The 24811-nt window shown below is 37.5% G+C and overlaps 1 protein-coding gene across 1 annotated transcript in view; it reads right to left on the bottom strand.

The window, feature by feature from the left end:
• lrmda (leucine rich melanocyte differentiation associated) overlaps positions 1–24811 on the bottom strand; it is a 294439-nt gene that overhangs the window by 99679 nt on the left and 169949 nt on the right. Inside the window, exons 3-5 of the mRNA XM_081351866.1 lie at positions 6816–6942; positions 5434–5573; positions 260–386 (exon numbers count right to left, since the gene is read on the bottom strand). Coding sequence (XP_081207992.1) covers positions 260–386; positions 5434–5573; positions 6816–6942 — 394 coding nt within the window. The remainder of the gene's footprint in view (positions 1–259; positions 387–5433; positions 5574–6815; positions 6943–24811) is intronic.

The following is a 24811-nucleotide window of genomic DNA, read 5'->3' as shown; positions in this document are numbered from 1 at the left end:
ACAGAAAGGGGAGGGTTACACAAATCATTTACAGGGTCAGGGTGTTTAGTTATTCGCCTACATTTCATAAGGTAAAGACACTTAACCGGCTACTGAGTTACACACTAAACCACAGGCTATTATCTGGGATACACAGTCAGTTAATCTCGGATTATATTAACTGTTGATCCTGTATGTGTATGTGGCATATGTATCGGTCTTTCTAGTGTTTGTGTCATATGTCTCAGTCTTTTTCTTTATAGCAAAGTACTGTACTTACTTGGTCATTTTTCGGCTTGACCACCTTCATGAAAGCTCCACGTGCTTCAGCCTCTGACCGCTCCCACTGGGTCACTCTCCTGGTGTCCAGGAACTTCAGATTTGTCAGCTTATGTAGTACAAAGTACCTACAGATCAAATGAAGAGAGAGAAAAAAACAAAAAAACAAAAAAACAAAAAACATGCAAAGCAGATTTTACTAGCCTACCAGATTTCAGGTCACAAAAGTAGCATTTTATGTTGTTTTATAGTAGTTTAAAGAGTTTAGTTTAAAACATTTTAAATCATAAAAATGTCCTTTGCAATAAACCAAACTACATAAACAGTCATATTGTGTCCCAATGTAAAGTTTATAATAATATTTTTTTTGTTTTGTTTTTTAAGCAAATTTTCCTTATATAATCAACTAATTGTAAATATTAAAGATAATATTTCAGTAATTTGTTTTGCCTTTAGTATACTGACAAAAAAAGCTAGTAATTTAGCTAGTAAAAAAAATCACGCTTATTATTATTATTATTTTACTTTAAGAATATGGGTCTGTACACATGAAAATATGGCTGCTTTTATATTTTAGGAAGGGCGTATTTTGCATCAAAAAGTTTGAACTGTTTTCTTTTTCTTCTTAAGTTTGACTATCCATTTCCAGTGCAGTGTCAATACTGTAAATGTACAGCAGATTTAAATGAAGAAGGGAAGTCTGATTCAAATCTGCAAGACAACCACACAAAATAAAACTTAAACGAACATTTCCTTCAAAATGCATTAAATTAACTGTAGCAATATTTGTAAATAGGTAATTAACTTCAAAATATGTAAAAAAAAAATAAGGACAACATATAAACAGATAAAAAGCCCACATTGACAGAATCTGCCAAGCTGTCATTTCGGTAGCTTCACAGATATCTCTTTACGCTTTCACACACTCTCTGTCTTTCATTCAGGGAGAGAAAATGACGTGAGATAATAGCGGGAATACATAGATGACAACAGATTCTTTCACAGGCTGACTGGAATGGAGGAAGAGGCATGTCAAGACTTCAAACAGAGAGTGAGATAGAAAGAGAGAGAGACAGAGAGAGAGAGAGAGAGAGAGAGAGAGAGAGAGAGAGAGAGAGAGAGAGAGAGAGAGAGAGAGAGAGAGAGAGAGAGAGAGAGAGACAGACAGAGAGAGAGTGAGACAGACAGACAGAGAGAGAGACACTAAGTGGAGGGTGTGAACAGATGTGTATATGGGCAGTGACAGATTCCCAACCGAGCTCTCATGCAAAAGCCAGCAACAAACCCATGATGATGACAATGATGAAGGACGAAGGCGAACCCATGCTACGTGTTTATTCCTGATGGATCATAGAGAGCACGATTGCAGATTGATTCTATTAAGATAAGCCTGAATCAAAAACGTGTGGGGATGTTTTAGAGTTAAACTCTATTTGCATAAACACCCCAGTGTGTATCTTTTGCATGTGTACAGCATTATTTCCAATTTACAATATAGCGATCTAGTTTTTTTTTTTTTTTTTTTTACATTGCTATTGTACAATGTCTCAAATCTGTGAATTTTTATTTGAATTAGGATTTAACTGCCCCTATAACTGACCAGGGCAAAAAAAAAAAAAAAAAAAAAATGAAATTTATGTTTTAGTTAGGTCACGTTAACTTAATTTTAATACATTTATAAAAACGTATACATTACTTTCCTAAATACTTTATTATAATTTATTCCTATAGTCATATAATTTCATATCTGAACATGCAATATATCAAAATTGAAAGAACAGAGCCTCTACTTTAAAATAAAAAGAAAAAGAAAATTTTATACTAGCTTTAAGCATTCTTTTTTATGAACACTTGAATGTGGGCAAGTTCCATAAAAAAGCAACATTTTGAAGGAAAAGCAAAGAAAATGTTTTTTTTTTTTTTTTTTTTTTTTTACTACAACGTGCATAAGCAATGCTTTTATTGCTTGTTTCTGCTTCTTTTGCCTGTGTTTTGATCTGGAGATTCTCTACTCTTTCAGAAGTTGCATAATAGCACCCCCTACCATATAACAGTGAAACCACAGAAAGCTGGAAAATTCAGCCAATGGCGGGGAAGCGTTTTCTCATTAATGAGGAAAAATTCTGTCAATGGCGATGAAGTGTTGTCTCATAAATGTCGGGGAAAAAGTTAAGTACTTGTTATTATATAATATTACATTTTAAAATACTTGCTATCAGGCTTCAATTACTTTTTTATTGATTGAATGATTACATATTATTCACACAATGGCAGAAAATTATTCAAAATGTACTGATTCTCCTGAAGTTCCTTTAGTTTTGTGGAATTGCACACACAGACCAGCCACTAGTCAGGTGGCACAGAAAATGTAACACTGAATAAAAAAATAAAAAAAACATATTAAAATGCACAAATTCGCGCCATTTTGTATTTACATTTTATAACGCAGGGATTCACAAACTTTTTTTTCAGCCGAACCTCTTTAACCTAATACATTTACTTGAAGTACCCCTTCAGATTTTATATATTCTGAAGGTTTTTATATAATTGGGCAAATTTTATTCCTAAAAAATGATGAAAAATATTTTTTTCTGGCTGTTGACAGCATTTTTTGATGTATGTGTCAGATTATATTACCTAAAATGTATAATGTAATGTATTACATTACTAACTACAACTGTTATCATGCCATTTGGAATCAGTAAAAGACTACAATTTGAAAGTAAATGTATATAGAGTGTGTATAAATGTATATATAGATTTACAATGAAGATGGTAATTAAGCCTATACATATGGGAATACAGTATATATGGGATTATGCACCAAAAAGTCCTATTTCTTAAAAAGTAAATTCGCACTCTCCTCAAAAATGAATCACTGTCAGTAGAACAAACAATGCAGGACAAGCTACACACTGAAGTTGAATGCTTGAGAGTTTTTTTGTTTTTGTTTAAATCCATAACTCTAAATATGTGCAACAGAACGGTTATACTTGCCTTAGCAAAACAACTAATAACTTTAAGTAACAAATTCCTCTAGAGTGACTAGGAGCAGTGTGGTGTTGGTATGCTTTGCTTACTGTTGTGATTCAATTACAAACAAGCATAATAACAGCGACTGTTAGTGGGAAATATGCAGGTGTTTTCCTGATGATTGTGAAATTGTTTGTGCTGATCTAACAGATGGTTGGAGCAGCTCTGCAGCAAGTGTTGTTTAAAGCACCCCAGGCAAAACTGGCCCTAAACTTTCTGATCTTCAGCAAACACAGATATTTAAGCCCACACACACGTCATGATGTCAAGAGACAAACATGCAATCACAGACAGCATGGGCTGGAGAGCATTCCAGAGAGACAGGACATACATCCTTTACCGCAGATGGCTGTCGCTGTGTCGAGTACTGAACTACTTTAGCTAAAGGGAGGGAAAAAAACTCCTCGAGCCCCAGAAGTAAACAATGATGAATGAGCCGAGCGACTGCTGTAAAATACAGCCGAGTGTACTTGTGCCTGTTCGTTTCATTTGACTAATTGAAAGAGCGCAAAGAGGCGTGCGATATTTCACCGTGTTATGAAGAGGTATTTTATTTTTATTTATTTTTTTGTTCTCAGGACGCAGTCTGAGAAGTGCATAGCCCAAGGCCAGTCCTGCCATGACCTGAGTGCTCGGCTAACCCTGTCAGACATAAAATCTGCATTATGCTCAAATTGATGTATTACTATGTGACACATTATGAATATTACATCACAAACACACAGCTGCTGTCAGTCAGGGAAAGAATAGTCGTCCTCTGCACCAAGTGAAGCATGGGAGACATTGCGCGAGAGTGGCGCCTATTGGGTTCATCTGTATAGTAAATGATTCATACTGAACAGTGTTGAGAAAAAGGCACTTAGGTCTAAGGTAGACAAAAGAATGTGTTTCTCCCCACCGTTCTTCCCACCGCTAGGTTTCATGTTGAAAACCTGACAAATGGTGGTAACATAGCGTGGCATTGCACTCCCATAGGCCTGGGCTTGATAATGAATGCATCGTTTCATCTTGTAGGAAAGGAAAGGATAGCAAACACTCATTTGTGGTTATCACAATTCACACCTGAAATCGATTTTGCAAGTCTACAAAATAAAAAAAAGAAGAGTGTGGTTATAGCCTAAAGTATCAGTCTTTGCTTGTGCAATGTGATTTATGGTGTAGTGCAACAGCCGTTCATCCAAATAAAAGATTACTGGAAGTTGCCAAACTACACACTCCTGGGGTATTTCTCTTTTTTTTTCCAGAAGAAATAAAAACATACCAGCAAAACAAAATAAATTCATGAGTACCAGAGTACAAAATAAATTCATGAGTATTTTTTTGCTTCAGGATACCATATATTTCATATACAGTGAGGCCCAAAGGTCGAGACCACTAGTGAAAATCTTAAAAGAGGAGAGAAAAATAACCTTTACAAAAAATTCTTACCCAATCCCAAAACTTTTAACGTGTGCATGTGCGTGTGTGTGGGACTGGGGTCCCCAGAAGGATGGCACTACCAGAAATATTTGATCTTGTGGGGACATTTTGGTCCCCATGAGGAAAACAGCTTGTAGATCATAGTTTTTTACTAAATATAAAAATACAAAAAAGTTTTCTGTGAGGGTTGTGTTTAGGGTATGGTTAGGTGATAAAATATACAGTTTGTACAGTATAAAAATCATTATGTCTATGGAAAGTCATGGAAACCCACCAAAGTTTTCTATTGCATTATATTTTAAAATGTAATTCATTACTGAGATGACAAAGCTGAATTTTCAGCATTATTACTTCAGTCGTCAGTGTCACATGATCCTTCAGAAAACATTCTAATATGCTAATTTGGTGCTCAAGAAACACTTCTTATTATTCTAAATGTTGAAAACAATAAAACGTTCAAAATAATAGTTATAACATTATAAATGTCTTTGCTGTCACTTCTGATTAATTGTATGCAGTGTATTTAGTGTAGAATCTGAAATATTCCTAATTTATTTGCCACATGACTTTTCTTTGTTTTTGTTTGTTTTTGTTTTTCAATTTTCCAAGTTTATAATCCCAAATGTTCAATGTGGTGACATACTTTTGCATACTTCTGTATAGTACAGTTATTAAAAGACAAAAAAATAATCATTCAAAATGACTACTGTGCAGTGTTCTGACCTGTATCTCTGATAGTCGTCTTCATCTTTATCCATGCTGACCAGCTGGTTGGGACAGGCCTCATTTCCCAGAAGGCTCAGGTATTCCAGGGCTGGCGTCACTTCCACCAAATGCTCCAGCAGGGCCTCGATGTCGGTGAAGTGTCACGGGGCAGAGGTCAAGGAATCCAGGCTGTTAATTACATTAGCATTTACTCTGCGCTCTACCCTGGCCTAGCCAGCCAGCACAACTCTGTCAAATTTACCGAAACTCTTTGAAGGAGCTCAATAGGCATTATGCTTGAGAATACAAAGAGCGGGTAAATTTAAGGGCGAGATTTTGGCATTTGCTGCGAGTTTGGCTGTTCTCTTCCCCCGTTCCTCTTCCCATTTCCTGGGTGGCTGGGTGCAGAACATTAAAAACATTGACAAAATGATGGATGCCTTGTGGTAAAAACAGTTAGTGACTCCCTAAGCCATGGACACCCCCTCCCCTTCACCCAGCACAGGGAAACAAACAGCCACTTCACAGCAAATTCATCACTAATACATTCACTTCATTGGAAAATGGTGCCCGAAACGTGTCAAAATACAACCACACTAATGCAGCACTTGAATTTCAATGGCAGCAGGCCACTACAGGATGTAAATAATTGGGCCATTAGCATGTGCAGACCACTTCACAGCAGAATTTGGGTCTGAGCTGCTGACACTCTGTCGGAGGAGAGCTGTTTGGAGAACAGAGGGTGAGGCTGCGTCATTATTATGTAGATGGATAGCATCCAGCGACAAACAGCAGAGCATAAATTTTCGTCAGGCTAGCACATTTACTTTTGCCATTTATTTCTCTTTGCATCTCATCACACAAACTGAATGTAATGTGTAGTAGTGATGTAATTGCTGACTGTCAACAGCCGAAAATGTGAAATTTCCAGTTTGGCTTCAAAGATTTACTTTTGGTGTGTGGTAGCTGTTACATTACTGTTAGCTTATTAAACAGCTAATGCTATACTGGAAAATGTATGAGTTTAAATGTTGGTCATTTAACTCTGTTTGCTCTGCTTTCTGGTCATGTGACTCTACACTAAAATACTGTAACTATGACATGGGTCATCATGATATGATCTGTTACTTAGAAAATGGTCTAATGGGGCTTTATCTTCCAGTCATGGGTCTGTACTGGATATTTTGCTTTGCCTCTTCTCCACTAGAGGTCACCATGGCACAAACTCAAGTGAGTTTGTCAAGCAACCCCATTAGACAGGAGCTCAATTTAACACAATAAGATAATTTAAAGAGATAATGTGTAGCACAAGGAGATACACTGCATTGCCCTGAAACTCACAGCATTTCCTGTCATTTTGTTCAAGCATGAACTGAAAAGCAAAGCTTGAGAAAGGATATTTGGTTCTTATTGAGCGTTAGGGTATGGAGCCGTGGTAACCTGGGCAACCGGAGGTCATTTCCGAGAAGATTGTTGTCCACAATCAGCTCTTCCAGTTGGCTGAACGCTTTCAGGGCTGTCAGTGACCTGCAATGATAAGGCAAGAGAGGAAAAATGATATGGCCCTAAATCTGGGCAGCCATTATGTGCAGAAATAAATATTTCAGGCGGGCCCTTTCACAGGCCGGAATAGTTTGGGCTTGGGACTGTCAGGAGAGTGAATGATAAGAATTAGTGGCGCTAAGATCCCCTGGCATGGTGCGGCATCCTTCACACGCTGGCAGCGTGAGTGATGAGGGTCACTCGTGAGTAGCCAGGATTCAAAACAAAAGGGCTTCAGAAATGCAGTGTGCGGGATGAATTTGTCAATGTCTTGTGCCTTCAGGCACCCAGCTTTGCCTGACCCTAACCCTCCATTCCCAAGATAAATAACTCTGTCACAGTTCACCTTCACTCCCCCAACACAAATTTAACTCGTCATCCATCATTTTCCCGGCTCAACTCTAATGCCTAGCCACAAACGGAATGAGTACAACTTCTACAACTTCTCAGATGAGCCGCTTACAGTTAAAAACAACTGCTTTTAGGGGGGAAAAGTTGGACGTTTCTCCCTTTATTCCCCATTGTGACACCTAATCCCCACAGACGCGCACGCACACCATCCCCAAGGACTTTCTCTCTGTCTGGGTCTTTTCCCTGCCCTGTGCTGGCATAAACATGATGGAGGGTGGTGCTCAGGGTAATGTCGGGGCCTTGCAAAGTTCATGACGCGGATGGTGCATAAAAGCCGGGGTGTGTGTTTCTAATCCCTCAAATGGCAGAGGCTGACAACCTACAATGTTAATGTGTCCACCCTTAGTTAACTGACATTTACGTCTGTCAGCGTCCTTGAGCAAAGAACAATTAGATGGCAACATGATGCTAGTTTTTGACGCTCTTGGGGCAAAACGAAAAAATAACACCTGCATTTCATAATCTTATGAATTTGTTGTCGTGAGACTGGTACAGTTGCGTGGAAAATCCCATGGCAATCTGGGAAGAGCTCACAGGACTAAATGTTGATATCTAGCCAGGTGTCTCTCTGTCTTTGGATGACACCCAAATATTGTAAATCGGTCCTGCCAATTAGTCTCGTAAAACTCTCTGTTGTGTTATGCAAATACCTCACTCTTATCCTGTAGAACATGGCTGATGAAATGTTGTGGGCTTTAGGAGAGAAAGAAAGCAAACATATAAGCAGAGAGCCAAGAACTCCAACCACAAGAGAAATATGTTCTATTTGTGTAGTCAAATCGCACAAAACTCCACGCATACAGAGAAATGTCCCTGCTCGATAAATGAAAGCTGTTCTGCGAGCCCCCTCCACCTGTTTGCCTCAGCTGTATCTGGGCGGTTGTAATGTTATTAGCCGCTTAGTTAAGAGGCATCTGAGCGTCACAGGGGGGTTGCTTATTAATTGTTGTTTTCGTGTCACTACCGCTGTGTGCAAAAGGTGATTTAATCAGTTAAATTCACAGCCAAGGGAGAGGCCAAATCACATTCAAAACAACAAACAGGGATTCAACCCTAATTTAACCACAACACATTGTGCCTAAACGGTTGCGCTGCCGTTTTATACAACATCTGTACAGTGCAGAAGGGGAAAACTTTCAAAATATGTTGTTAACTGAATGATTAATTGCCACACGCGCTTAAAAGAACGGCTCACCGAAAATTGACGTTCTGTTATTTACTCACTCCTTATTTCTTTCCTATGGAAGCACAATTCTGCCTTATAAATAAAAGGAAAGGTAATAATAAAAAATAAAAAAAAATTAAAGATATATACTATAATTTTTGTTACACTTTATTTTAAGGTGATGTAGTTACATTGTCCTGATATGAGTACTAAGTAATAATAACTAACTACATGTATTTACTATAGAGTTATGGTTAGGGTTTAGGGTTAGCTACTTGTGATTATGTATAATTTACTGTTATTGCTATAGTAATTAAATGTAGTAACATGCAACTGTCACCTTAAAATAGTGTTACCATAATTTATATATATATTTATTTATTTATTATGAGATAAAGTTAACTTATTAACTAATTACCTGTTACCTTATTTATAGATAATTTTGCATTCTGCATATTCAATTGAACATGTAAAATTTGGCTACGCCATACTTCAAAATTGTTTGAATATACTGTACGAATCGTATACACTGATACTTTATGCCAGTCAGATTTTTTTTTTTTTTTTTTTATACTTTATCCTTAGTCACTTTGATCTGTCCTCCACAGAATAAAAAAACAACAACTTGAGGGTGAGTAAATCTTGTGAAAACTAAAATAATGTCAATACACAAGCAATCTAAAACTCAATCACACACAAAACACTCTCAGGTAGGAACTTCTCTGACTCACACCTCGTCCCCATGGGGAATCCAAAACCGACTGCACATTTTCACCACCATCTTCAAAGTCACACCACAATGAAAGAATAGCACAATGCAGAGAGCGCCGTCTGATCTAAGGCGAGAAGGAGAGAGATGGATGGGAAGACACGAGAGTGGGAAAGAGAGATAGATTTAACGAGCCACACCAATGAACCCACTCCTTGTTAAGATAATTATGATCAAGCTCATTGTCACAGTGAATATCTCAACGTGTTTGCCAGTGCAGCGTGTCTGGCTCTATCTTGCCTGAGTTAGCAAATGGCTCGTAGACCCAGCTGCTAAACAACTGCTGCTGGAAAAACACATGATTACACTTCATAAGAGATGGCTTGGTGGATAATGCGGACATTACAATGTGTCAGTGACCCCTTTTTAATCTGCCATTGAGTGATTTACAATAATATTTTTATTCAGAGGTGTTTGTAATAAAAATACATTTTTACATTAAAATAGCATGGATCTTACATTAAAATCTGATCTTTGGACACATTAATTGCATTATTTGGACAGTTGAACAACAAAAGTGTGCTAGTGAGTAAATGAAATGAATTAGTGAGAAACTTTACAAGGAACCAAAGCATAATACATTGTTTGAGACAAACTGTAAGAATGATGATCCAAGCCCTTGCTTATGTAATAGGCAAAAACAATCTAATCAAAAACACGACTAACGATGTTTTCTCCCAACAAACATGAAAATTGTACCACCAAACTTTATCTAGGATTTCTATTCATAACTCCACGTGGCGACACATTTCTGGAAATCTTCCCCTCATTAAGCCAACCAAAATGAAAAAGAGGAACAACATCATGGTGTGTTTTTACATTTTTGTGACATGTTTAGTTTTACTGAGATACAGAGACTAGCTTGTATATGATGTGGCTAATTATTCGGACAAATAACATCCTGACGGTAATTCTTGCTCGTCAAATTGGGATCTCTTGTAATCCCATTATTAAACATAATGCCTTGAATGAGGAGGGGAAAAATACTGACAGAGAAAGTCGATAGCATTAAAAGAAGGTCAAACGAGTCGATTATTACCAAAGGTTATGTTAAAAAAATCCTGTGTAGATGGTGACAGTTTGCTGACATGTGAAACAAGCGCTCGCTGAGAACGTCTGCTTCCACGCCTTTTCAAATGGCCGCCATGTAAATGCTGTTAGTCAACCTTTCAAAGCTAGGGCCTGTAAAACAAATTACTATGCAGACTATCCTCAAAAGAAGCCAAACAAGAGGACAAGAGCTCAGACAATGACACAGAGACGGCTTGACAGAGATGGATGGATCGATAGACAAATACTAATGCGGACATGCTGATTGATAAACTGCTGCTGACAACAGGGGAAAAAACACTCTGTGATTATTGGTTGAAATGTCAGTCACTGCAGCCATTAGTCAGCCAGCTTTCACAGGTCACATGTCCAGGGAGGGAGAGACAGAGAGAGTACGAGTAAAGAGAATTCAGATACACCTGCAGAGTTGATACAACCAAGTTAGCAAATAGCGCTAACCGCAAATAACATATTCTTAGACACAGCACTCATTCAAGCACACTCACGCTGCCTTTGTATTCCGAGTCTGCGTTCCAGCAGTGATCCCATTCAGCAAAAGCCTCCTTCTGTATGATACTCCCAGCTTTGATATTTCCCTTTGCTATGGCCAATAATTCCCTTGTTTGCTCGCCGGTTTTAAAAGGCCTTTCTCTTCTCTGCTCTCTTTTTTTGAGTCCCCAGTGTGTCTGTTCTTGACAGAGCAGCTCTGATCATTCTTTGATATTAGTCTCTCTCATATCCTCGGCTCCACAGTGTCACCCATGCCATGTGTGTGGAGTCAAAACTGGGTCCCAGAACAGCCAAGTGTGATCTAGACCGTACATATTTACCAGCTGATCTGCAACCAGCACCACAGCTCGGTCTCAAAGTATGATCAACAGTGGATGGCTGCCCGGATCCAGTTGTTTGGGATCTTTTCCTGTGTGTGGATTGAAATCTGACTTCAGGCCTTGTTTTAAAGTGAAAGAGGGGAGATTTAACATCAAAGCGGTCTCCGGTGCGGGAAAAGTAATGTTTTTATTCCGAAGAGGCTGCGAAGGCTTGGGAGTGACAGGCAAATTGACACGCTGTTCACAGGGCAAAAGATAAATGTTTGATGAATTGGCCAATCCGGTTGGAGTGATGGGCTTCATATGTGCATAATGGACTGGTTGCCTGGCAGTTCTGATTGCCTGCCAAGATAAGAAACTATAATGAATGAAAGAGGGAAGCGGGGCTGTAAAAACAGGGATTGGACTGGTTTGAATAAATGTAAAATACACGAAGAAAGAAAAAATGCACATGACACCGCGAAGCTGTCCATCAGAGGACATGACAAACTCCTCATCGCACAGAGAAAAATGAGTGAATCAACTATTTCTCAGAGGATGATCTGCAGTTGTGATAAATGTGAGGTAGAACGCCACATCTGCCTATTGTGTCATTCTCAGAGTTTTATTAATCAACCTTACAACCTTGAATATGATCTTGACACCAGCTTCATGCATAATATATGTGCCAAAGGAGCTTAGATGCACTCCTACCTTCAACCGGCATGAAATTCTGTTTTCAATCTTCAGAAACATGATGCTTCGGAAGCGGCGGCACAATAAATCTTCGATTTGGCAGTATTAGGCAACCATTATCTGGCTTAATCTCAGCCCCTCCAGTCCGCCTGACATCAAACATGTCACCAGCCCTAGGGTGGCAGCAATTTACAGATCACATGTGTAAGGAAATGGGCTTGAGCTATGTTGCAATTTACATGTGTTAAAGGCTTACGGAGCAGTCATCCTGCAGTTTTAATGGGACGCCCACTGGTTGGGGTGATTTTCTTCCAATATATAATGTACATTTTGGCTTGTTATTTACGTGGATATTCACAAACCTGCAGTGCATAATTTGGCTCCATTTAACAACACTATCATTACAGTACTGCGTATTACACATATAAATAACAAATAGTTATATAAAGAGCTAAATGCTAGTGTTTTGTTGAAAAACAAAAAACACATGGGGTTTCCATGAATAAATCGACATGAATAAAAAGTATTTAATTAGTCTAAATTATCGGGTTATAAGAGAAGATAACAAAAGGTCACTTAAAGGAATGGTGCCTCCAAAGAAATATCGGAATTTACACATCCTCATGTTGTTTTAGCTTTTTATTTTTTCTTAAGCAATTTGTTCAAGATTCTGCTTTACAAACAAGGAATGTAGATGGTACAGCTTCAAAAAAGCATATCATAAAATGGCTTAAGATAACTTTATGGTTCTGTTTTGTCCTTTTTGAGCTTTTGATCCACTTTTTGTGGATCTTTGTAAGAGCAGCTTGTACATTCTGAGCAACATCTTATTTTGTATTTCACAAATGCGTTTGGAAGAAAGTGACAAAATCTTAGGATCAAATATATCTTTGAAGGAAAAAAAAATCTGTGATCATTTACTCACCCTCATTTGATCATTAACTTTAACTCTGTCTGTGTGTGGGTGTGGGTGTGGGGGGGGGGGGCATTTCTCAAAATATCAACAGAAGAAATAAAGTCATACAGATTTGGAACAAAACAAGGGTGAGTAAATGATAACAGATGATATTCAATTTTGGGTGAACTATCCCTTTGGGGCAGCCTCTGGACCAGGCAGTAGTGTGTTGGGTTAGGGTGGGGCTAGTCTCGCGTAGCCAGACCTTCAGACTGACGGCAGAAGGTCTGGACTTCATTGCAGCTTTCATTGGCCAAGGACTGCCCAAGAGGACGTTTGACTGACATGTAAAGCAACCACTCACAGTTTGTTTTGTTCTCTGTCATGTTTAGGGGCATGAAAATGTAAAGTCGATGTCCCTACATTAACAAACCAGCATGCATCTAACAAATTATTCATTCAAGAACATTTACCGCACCAATGGCATCATAAACTTCACATACTTTTGAAAATCCAGCATTTACAGTAGATCCTGGTAAGCGACACGACAGCTTTCCTCTTCCATAAGGGGGTTTGGCATCACAACAGCTTGTTTCCAGGTGGATCGTTAAAGAACGTGACACACACGTCTCCAGGAAATCCTGTAGAATTCAGACGATGACTTCAAAACTCTTGAAGTGTTTCCCATTTTGTGTGCCATATGCATCAGACGTTCAACCAACGGCCCGTGGGCGTGACGTCTGAGGCTGAGACTAGGGTGGGGTTGAGTCGGGTCGGGCGGGGGTTTTCGACCAGAAGAAGGAGTGAGGCTAGGGATGAAACGCCTGGTGAATTATAGACTGCCTCTCAAGATTCACAGCTCTCAGTGGTAGGAGGTTAATATTCTCACATGTCATTAGGTCCGCTGGCTCGGCTGACGGCTCATTGAATCAGGCAGCAAATGATTTCCTCATGCGGCAAAGGACAGCACACTTCAAAGGGAGAAGGGGCTGAGGTCAGAGCCGCTCCGCTGTGATTAATAGCCCTGGATCAGTCGAGGTTGGCTGTAAGGTAAGAATGTGTCTGAGGCTTTTGACAGAGCTGACTCTTTAAGCTGAGTTTGACCCCCGGCCCTGGCAAACTTTGTTTCCAGTGCCAAGTCTGACTGACCTGATGGGCCCTGTCAGGGGCAACCTGGACTTCATGAGCTGAGCTGCAACGTGCACAAATCACCTTGTGTTACAGAGTACTGAGGGTGTCTGTCCAAACGCTGTCTAATCACTTACCCTCGCTTCAGTCATGCAAAAGGCACAACCTGTACTTCAAAGGACAGCTTCTGGAACAAGCGTGTGTGTTCTTTGGGTCAAATGTACACAAACTGAAGTTGTCTAAATTGACCAGCAAATCATTTTAACTGACAATACAATAATCTAAAGCAGTGAAGTACCCATTTTTTTGTAATTATCATCGTGGAAATGAAAACAATCAAATAAATGGATACATTTTCTTATAATAATAAAGAGCAGGACTGACAGTGAGACTGTTTATTGCAGAGACACTTCAGAGACTATACAACCACAGAAATGCCACAGTATAAATTGTAAGAGTAAGTATTGACTATTGCAGATGGGTGCATCCAATATAGACAGCTTCTTGGATTACAATGGGATTGGTTTTGACGCATCACAACAATCCGCTTTTGTCCAGTGTAAATAGTGTGTAAATAAAGGTTGTTTACTGTTGCCAAGCAACATTGCAAAACAACTATGTGCCATCGCAAGTGTGTTTACATTGGCTATTTTAAAGCAGTTTCAAACACAACTCATCCAATCAGATTTATAATGTATTCCTTTTTTAAATTTATCCCAAGGTGTAATGTGAAACACAGTTGTCAAACATATTTTTTGGCTCACATTATATTTTGGTTTGTGCTGATGAAGTTCCGAATAAATAAATAAATGAGATGAAGTATCTTACTTCATTATTATGGATAATTTCTGACAAAATTATATATTGCTATTAGATCAAATTACACGTCACTCATCACATACTCTCCTCAACTCATTAATATAAAAATAATTATATGTAAAATTAGGGGGTTAAAGGCATCCCACTTTGAGGCCTAAACTTTTCAATCTGAAGACCAAACAACAACAGCATTATTACACCAAAATCATTAACATTATGTAAAATCTAGATGCTAATCTTAAGATTGAAGTAAAAACAGAGCCAGCCACTTTATTTTGGAAGCACTGCAGCGTAACTTTATATGGGTCTCCTGGTAGAGAAATGGTCGACACCATTTCTCTTCATGCCTCATGGCCTCCCTGTCTCTGGTGCAACCCAGTTTCTTTAAACGACACCACTGACTGATTATACCTCTCCTCGCAAAACAAATGCATTCTCCCTTTCGTACCGCTGCCCTGAAAATCAATTCTATTCTTTACAGATGGCACCATAGTCATCTGCCATCACTGTTTATCTGCGAGGGAAATGAATCTTAAGGCACTTTGCATTTAGATAAATACCAAAAAGTAAAATCAATGACTTTGAAAATGATGAAAAACTAGGGGGAAATACTATCAATGGCTAAAATATACAGAATGGCAACCTACATGTTACCATTAGGTATTTGCAGCAGCGGAATTACTCTGAGTAAAAGTAAAAGTTCAATCTTTATTCTATATACTGTAAAAAAAAAAAAAAAGTGGTTTACATATTTCAGTTATTGCAATATTCCAATAAACATTATAATCCATACACATCCTTCTCTTGTGGAAATACTGCATATGCTTGATTGAGCCATTTATTTCAATTTAATTTTGATTTTATTTAATTAATTCTGCCTCGTAATTTAATCAACACATTAATTGTCATTTATGCCCTTGTCAACAGCACACAAACACAGTGAACTGTATCATGTTATCTGCTATGCTCATTTCTTTTAATGCTATAAAAACAATCATTATTGAAAGGGGAAAAAAATATTCATAATTACTATTGGTAACCATTATTACTTTTGTTTGGACATGCACAGACATAAAATGTATTCTGTTAACAGTCATATGCCAGCTGTCTAAAAATCATAGTACTGACTTAATCAGGGTTAACACATTTACATGGCACATTCATTATGACAAATTTTTTTTTTTTGCAATATTAATTCAATTTTTTTATGTGCATGTCCTAAACATCAAGCATTTGACTGGAAGGCACAAAGCACAGATATCTGGGGTTGAGGCCGTTGTACTGTCAAGCTGCAGCCCTGTATGCTTGAGCATCTATCTAATAGCAAATAATCACTACCTTGCTGTCACTTCATGGCAAATGATCAATGACACTTGATGGATGACCCTGTCAGAGGCCTGCCCGTGGTCTGCATCACTCCCATCCCCTCTCACAACCACATGAGACAGCCATGATTCTGTGCCTTATGGCCAACCACACATTCCTCCAAAAAAGCTTTCATTTCACTTTCTCAAAGCCATAAATGAGGGGATGAGAGAGAGAGAGAGAGAGAGAGAGAGAGAGAGAGAGAGAGAGAGAGAGAGAGAGAGAGAGAGAGAGAGAGAGAGAGAGAGAGAGAGAGAGAGAGAGAGAGAAGGAAAACCAGTCTTTATCCAGCCGATGGTCACTGAGAAAAGAAATCGTAATTTTTCAATATTAGAGGGAAATTAAATCATCTGATGATCTAATTGGGAGGATTACAGTCCCCCACCTGTGCTGTCACTCTCTGGGGCCCCATTACAAGGCCCTTATTAGTTTTTACTTGGCAGATTAAAATGCGAACGCCGCAATCTTTGATCTCTCACTTGCTGACACAAATCCTTTCAAGCCCCAACATTTTCTGCTGGGTAATTAATGCTAATTAAAAGGTTTCAAGCAGTCAGTGAGCGCCGCTCTTCTCCCGTCCAAATTGCCATCAACTTCCCCTATCTACGGATCTGCATGTCATGCACATTTCCTCATCACGCACAGTTTTATCGCAACGTCTATGCAAACAACAAATTATAAACTAAATGTAGGCAGCTTGCCAGAGTGGTATCTTCTGACAGAGCATTTGCAAAATATAGAAGCACAATCCTTAAATACTAAAATAAACAAAAATAGAGCCACGCCACACATAACTTAGGGGTTTTGAGTCAATTCGCCAAACTCTAATTCACGAGCAAAAAGCAGAAATGATGCTAGACAGCTTAATGTATGTTTTAAATACTTTGAAGCTATAAAAGGATTTGTTTATATAACTGTCACATGTAAATGCTGCCTGTCTACAATTTATGTATACATTGAAAAACAGGTTAACAAAATGAAAGTTTTTAAGAATTGTACCTCAGCCAATTTAGAAATTCAGCATTTCCACATACAAATAACCAGTACAGATATTCCAGTTAAATATAGGCTAGCCTTTTATTTCTGTTAAGTAAAAGTATACGCAAATAAATCTGCTTGTAATTAAATGAAGACTGGTTTGATTTAATTGCAAGTCTCTCTACATTGGCAGTGCTTTGAAACCACTTAAATATATGAGGCATATCCACCCTGACTCCATCATCACTCACTTATTATGTTGTAATTAGCTGTCGCTCTGCCATATCATTATGTAGCTCAGTAAAGTGTCAGGTATGAAGATGTCTCCTCCTGACGAGCAAAAGGCAATATCATTATACAATGCTACAAAATGATAATTACGTTACTTCTGCATCAGTACCAACCCTATGTGATAATTAGACGCATATTCAAACCAATTAAACTCCTGATGCAGCCTGTTTTTCCCCTATCAAACATACAGTTTGACTTCTGCAACGCCCTGTCACGAATATATCACATAAAATGTTTCTGGGACTCAGAATAACCTGTGCACGTAAGGATGAAAGAAGGGAGGTAAACAGCGATCATCACCATTTTATGTTGTGAATATAAATTTGATCTAATTATGAACATTGCATAATAGCTGTTATGTCCAAGCTGCTCTTTTCAGTGAAACTGAATGGGGACCAGGGACAGCTGTGGTCCATATACTTTCATTGTATGGAAAAGAGCAGCTCAGACATTCTGTTTAACATCATCTTTTCTGTTCCACACCAGATAAAAAAGTCATGATGGTTTGTTAAGACACTTTTCATTTCTGGGAGACCTATTCCATAAAAAAAAAAAAAAAATATGTAAAAAATATTCTACACTAAACCAGCAGGTGTGAGTGTCAGTCATTAGCATGTCAGTCTACTGTGGTTATCTTGAAGGTCAAAGGGGAGATTGATATTTATTAAACATTATATTCTTATTGTTACAGCACTTTCTTTTTTACGTGTAACCATCCTAGACATTGATTTGTTCCTACATCACTCAGATCTAAGAGGAAATAGGAAGGCCTCTTTTTCATTTTCAGATGCCCTCTCTAATCCACAGGCATGCCACTTTAAAAGAGGCACGTGATGGACGATATATGCAATTTTAACTGAAGTTCAGTTTGATGGAAGATTATTCTCGTTCTCTCTGCCATTGCTTCATTACCTTAGAAAAGGCAGGAATCATTAAAAGAGGCAAGTCCAGTCAAATCTCGGCATAATTCTACAGAGTTGAACAGCTGTCAACATCATTAACCATCATTTCTCCAACTCGCTTCATGACTTATGAAATGTTCTTTATTGTGTAATGATCCAAATCTCTTACAAAATCACCCTCTTCAAAGGCCCCTGGGACGTACCACCCATGCAGCCTGCCGACATGTCAGAGGCAAAGATCAAATGAAGCGCAGTAATTAGGTACTTTTCTTTATCTTACAGTCACCTGTTTACTTCCAGTTTCAGGTGAAAGTCGCACAGCTGTAAAGCGAGCGTAAACAATGAGTGTGTGTTAACGAGCAGAGGAATAAGGTAAAATGCCTTTGATGTCTTTTGTAGTTCAAAAGCATTACTGGGTAATGATCTCAGACAGCTGAGCTGGAAGAACCTAATGTAAACACTGGCCACGTGAAGGTTTAGAGGATCACCAAAACAGCTCATGGACAAACCTGCTGTAATACTTTAAAGTAGTGGTTGGGCTACAGCATTTACATTTTACACTGGACATCAAGTGCTGACAAAACACTGTTAACAAAATTGTTTACCATACAAAAGTTTAAACTTGCATCTGGGGATAGTTTAGGCTAAAAAAATAAAATAAAAATAAAATAAAACACAAAATGAAAAAAAAAATGCTTGAATAAAAGACATGAAATTGGATAGATAGAAATTAATATATATAATATATTATGTAATACGTTCAAAGACCCCCCCCACACACACACACACAAAACACAAAAATAATAATAATTAAACATTAACATTAAAAGTGTTGTACACAGATTCAGTGACGCAACGCAAACAATGTTCAACCAGGAAAAAAGTCAGTTTTCTGTCAGTCTGAGTGGAAATCCTCTTGGATTGTATGCACAGCGTTTGATATTCACAACAAAATATATGAGAAGCCATAATTGCTTCTGCCTTTTGAATAATGATAGGCCTATTTATTTTGCTGTCCTAATTATGCACAATTACACATCCACGTCCCTATCAGAACAGAGTCAATAACCACTGGTTTCGAGTATCTCAGCCGATTCCACATGTGCTGTTTGAGTAATGATTGAATGATTCCTTAAACACATGCTACACATGAAGCCATGACAAATTAGCCTGGGAGATGGTCACAATGAAAAATATTCCCTGTATTTTGACTGGCTTTGTGTGTTTATCTGTCAGTGTATGTGTGTGTGTAGCCTCCTGCTCAGCAGGGGCGTTGAGGCAGTGCCGCAGGGGTGATGCTTCTCAGGGGCCCGAGGACCTACAGTAAATCTTCAAACAATTTAGACAAACAAAAGGCCACTGCGGCAGGAAAAAAGACAAGGAAAAACAGATGAATAAGCAACATCAATTACTACCAGGGTTGACCTGTGAGCCCCCACACCACGGCTGGCCCCTCACACCCAGGGGTGGCAGATTGAAGCTGACATGCCTGGAGTGAGAACAGTACGGCCTCACAAGGCCTTTCCTCTGAGTGCGGACAGAACGAGAGAGAGAGTGCCAGCAGTGGGAGCTATGAATGAAAAATCACGCATAATAGGTCCCCGCTTTAGTTTAAAGTGAAACAAAATGGCTCAATTTGAGCACTTAGCCTGTGGAAAATTGGCGGCGCTGAGATAGGACAGGAACATGCGAGGGGACAAGCGAATCAACCCTCTGATAAGTAGACTATAAGGGGAACAAAGCTGAATGTCCAACAGGCTTACCAGTGAACTCAAGTGCGATTGGGCCCCTCGAATGGCCGCTTCAGTCTCGGCTTGCCCTACGAAAAAGACCTCCTTTCCCCTCGGTCGCTTTGTGCTCGACCAGTGGTTAAATAAACACAGCGCTCATATTTGTTCAACACACCACGCTTTGTATCGTACCATTGGGCATTTCCATGGGGACGAGAACAGGGTAAATGCATAGGAAAGCATGGAGCTTATAAGCAAACAGAATGAATTACAAAGGTATTGTTTTTCTAGAAATCACATACATTCGACAGGGAATACGTATAAATGTTCATGTGAGCAAACTGAGTGTAGTAGCACAGTACACACTCTTAATCAGAAATTTGACTTGCATACTACTGGCCCGACCACTGACTTCTAGGTTTGGTTTAGGGTTAGTAGAATAAGTTAACGTGCATGCAAAGTTAGTAGATTGTCTAAACTGGACTATCAAAATAGAGTGTTACCAATAATAATAATAAACAAAGAAACCAATTTATATGGACAGAAATTCCAGCACCACTAGCGTAACAGAATTGCAAAAATAACCATTTTCAAAACAGGTTTCCTGACCCTATGCTTTCCACAATATAATATAATATAATTACAATATAATTAGGACTGTCAAAAATAACACCTTCATTTCTGCAATTAATATTTTCTGTTATTTTTCCTGGCATCCTCCAGGGTATTGGCGTGCTGTCTGCACACAGCGAAACTTGCGCACAGAAAGTCTCTTCTCAGACACCGATTTGAGTTATCTTTTGTGTCTTATCGTGCTTGGACAGACAAAAACACACAAAATTGTCAAATTTTGGTAAGTATCCACATAAGCACAGTCTTAAAGGAGTTAAAAAAGTGTTAAACGTTATGTGCATCAGATCTTAAAGTGACAGAAGCCTAATTTACCTGCTGTTGACGGTCATTAATTTTAATTAATAAAAGACATAAAAAAAATCACTTACTGCTCTTGATTAAATAACTGTTATGAGTTTAATAAGGATTAATATTTCATACAGTGAAGATCATGCAGTGTTATTTTACATTTGATTATTCAATTTCTGTATTGATTACCTGAATACTGTTAGACCTACCTCAAAATCTAAAAATATTGTTCATTTGTATCTGTTCTGTATATTTATTTGTGCTATCGTTTGTAATTTGTTTATTTGTTCTTTATTTATTATGGACTGTTTGTCTTTAAAACATTTTTTTAATTTGTATTAGTTAGGCCAGTGAATTCTTTACTGGTATGTAAAATATGTTGGTGTCAAATTATTTTTATATATATATATATATATATATATATATATATATATATATATATATATATATATATATATATATATATATATATATATATATATATATATATATATATAAAAAAACATTTTCTTTTCCCCGACTAGGCCATGAGACATTTCTTATAATGGGTTTATGTGAAGATTATTTTAAGTGTGCTTAAAAAAAAAAAAAATAAAAAAAAATAAAAAAAAATATATATATATATATATTTGTTTTTTTTTAAGCTTATTAAATATAAAAGTATGTCTTTAAATTATACTGTAATGTTAAATTGCTATAATTATTAATTTTATCCCTAGAAATTTTGAAAAATAAATCTGTTTAATAGAGACATCTGTAGCTCTATTGGTATTGCTCTGGCATGCATTCAAAATACTTAGTAAAAATATGTCAATATAAAAATACATTAAAAACTTTCATGTTAGGTGAGATTAAACATGATTAATTACAGAAAATTTTCAAATCAGCATATTATAATGATTTCTGAGCGATCATGTGACACTGAAGACTGGAGTAGCCAGTATTTCAAAATAATAATCACAACTGCAGTTATAATACGTGATAAAATGCACATATTCATGGTTATATTTTCAAAGGTATAACCAAACACAAAAATAGCAAAGGGGGAAAAAACAGTAAAACGTGCTGCACAACACAATGCTCCATGTGCATGCTCTAGTGCTATATGTGCACAATCTGATCTGTGTTTTATTGACCAACCTCAGACAGTCTCTATAGTAACAACACACACACAAGGGTGTAAAGGGACGTTTAGGAACATTGCCCGGGGGACTGTTTAATACAATGGAGTGAACAATAACAACAACCTACACAATAGACACCGAAACCAGGGAAAGCAATCCATTTCTGCCATCTGATTATCAGGCATATCAGGGATGTCATACTAAATAAGCCTGTTAATCAAAACTGTAATAATATATAATGCACAGCTAAAATAAGATAGGTTCCAAACTGTATAGTTCAAAAAAGTCAACTGATAATTAAAGTGATTTTATTTTAGTGTGTACTTGATGTCACTGGATTTCATTGTGCACTTGATGCATTTACACCGCACATTATTAGCTGTTATTTCAAAAAGCACAAAATAGGGATTTCGGTGATTCATGTTCACAGACATTGACAGGAGTCTCAGATCCTGCTGTATTCGGTAAATCAGACGTTAGTCATAGCGGAAGGTGTCATTTAAGAGAAAAAAAAAAACTCTTTGATATTAAATAAGATGGAAGCAGAGCAGTCATGAAATATTTGACCTTGCTAAGAGCTCTACACACCTCTCTAATCTGACTGGCTCCTTTTTCAAACAATAGAGCTCTTTAAATCGCTGCAGCTATCAGCACAGCTCAAATAGGTCTATAATAGAGCTCTATCTTCTTTGCAAATGGAAATCCAGTCAAGGGAGGAGATGGGAATCATTTTCATCTCGTTGACATGCAGTACAACTGAGAGTTTTGTGGAGGAGACACGAGCCTACAGGTCAATTTCCATGTCAGCACTGTCTGTTTTTTGGAAATGTGCAGCTTTGAAGTTCAATTTTATGCAGCGCTAAGGTGAAAGGATGCATTAGGGGTACTTTAAGTTCATGAGGTCTTGATAAACACATTAAACGTACAATACAGAAATGTATTGGTTATTTACATGAATTATCATAAGCAAATTTATCAACAAAATTATAAAGACGACATGAAACGTTTGTGAAATGCATGTTATATTCTATAATGAATATGATAATTGTTTGAAAAGGGGTTTTCAGTGACAAAAACAGAACAGAAGTATGGCAGGACTGAAAGCATCAGGTATTAATGGGATTGTGAAAAGTGGGCATCACATACTATGACTGAGGGAAAGGATTGAAGTATAACAAAGCTTTGTGTAGTCAGCCGATAAGGAAAGCTGTTATCAAATATATGAAAGTATGAACACTACACACACATTCGGTTTAGGGTCAGATAAGAATCTTCTCCAAGATTGCACTTATTTGATCAAAACACAGTCAAAAACAGTAATATTGTGAAAAATTATTAAAATTTCAATTTTAATACATTTACTTTTTAATTATTTATTTATTTATTTCCAGTCTTTAGTGTCACGTTATCCTTCAGAAATCATTCTAATCTGATCAAGTAACCTTTTTTATTTTTATTATTATTATTTTTATTATTATTTTTTTTTTTATTTTTTTTTCTGCTTAATTTTGTGGAAACTGTGATGTTACATTATAAATGTCTTTACTGTCATTTTTTTTTATTAATTTTAAACATCAATTGCTGAATAAATGTACCAAATACTAAAACAAAAATACTGACCCAAAACTTTTGAATGATAAATAAATAACCAGGAATGTTAAAAAAAAAAAATATATATATATATATATATATATATATATATATATATATATATATATATGATTGAGATAACAGATTTAGTGCAATTTATCTGCAACAACTATATCTACAACTTCAATTGCAGTCAACATGTTTATATTTGTGTGAATTAATTTGCAGTTGCATTTAGTAAATCATATTAGCCAGTAAATGTGTATACAGTACATTTCCATGGCCAAAGTTGTCCCTCACTGCGCTTGCTCAATACTCGACTCTGCTTATCTACTTTAAAGCTTTGATTAAATAGAAAAAGCACAGATCTTTCCCAAGCCGCTTTTACGATTCCTCCTAAAATGGATTCTGCAGAGAAAGGGGGAGAAGGGTAAAATCTGAAGTGACACAAGACAAGAAATCTATTTCCCCCCTCAGCCCCTTCCTCTCTCACATCCTCCAAAATGTAAATGCATTCTCGCTCAGTTCAAGCCATAAAATACTGCCCTTGAAATATTGAGTGACAGAAGGAATTATGGGTTATTGTACTGTCAAAATGCAAGACAGTTGTATGATGGGATACTGTGTTATTTAGACAATCAGAAACTTAAGAGGCAAAGTGACACATCCCCCCCTCCCCCCTCCCCCCTCCTCCCCTCCTCCCTCCTCTCTCTCTCTCTCTCTCTCTCTCACACACACACACACACACACACTAGTGATCAGTTCCAGACAGAGAAAGCACTTGAAACAGAGAGAAGACCAATAGCAGGAAAGGTAAAGATACTCTTCTTCCATATGTAACACGTCCAGTTGTCACACTCTATGCTACTGCTGCTTGCCAGAGAGATGTATTAACTTCACATAGGAAAAGTTTCCACTACTGTGATGTAAAAGATGTAAATTGGAGCAACAAATTGATTTTGTCTACAATTTTGTCTCACTGTGTACACAGATCAGATGAGATCGAATTCAAGGCTTTTATGGACTTTTAAAGAACTCAGGCATCCAGACACATTTATCCAATGTACACCCGGTATTACCATCTGTTTAAGGTGACTCACAAGTGGATGGTGCTTAATGTAAGTTTCATCAGTGTATAAACTGTTTTATGATCTGATCACTGAAATCACACAGAGGTATCCACATGTGGCCACGTTGCATTTGTAGTGTCA

This window comes from Scardinius erythrophthalmus (assembly GCF_964197995.2).
Source record: "Scardinius erythrophthalmus genome assembly, chromosome: 21".
NCBI lineage: Eukaryota > Metazoa > Chordata > Actinopteri > Cypriniformes > Leuciscidae > Scardinius > Scardinius erythrophthalmus.
This window is presented reverse-complemented; position numbering and strand designations above follow the sequence as displayed.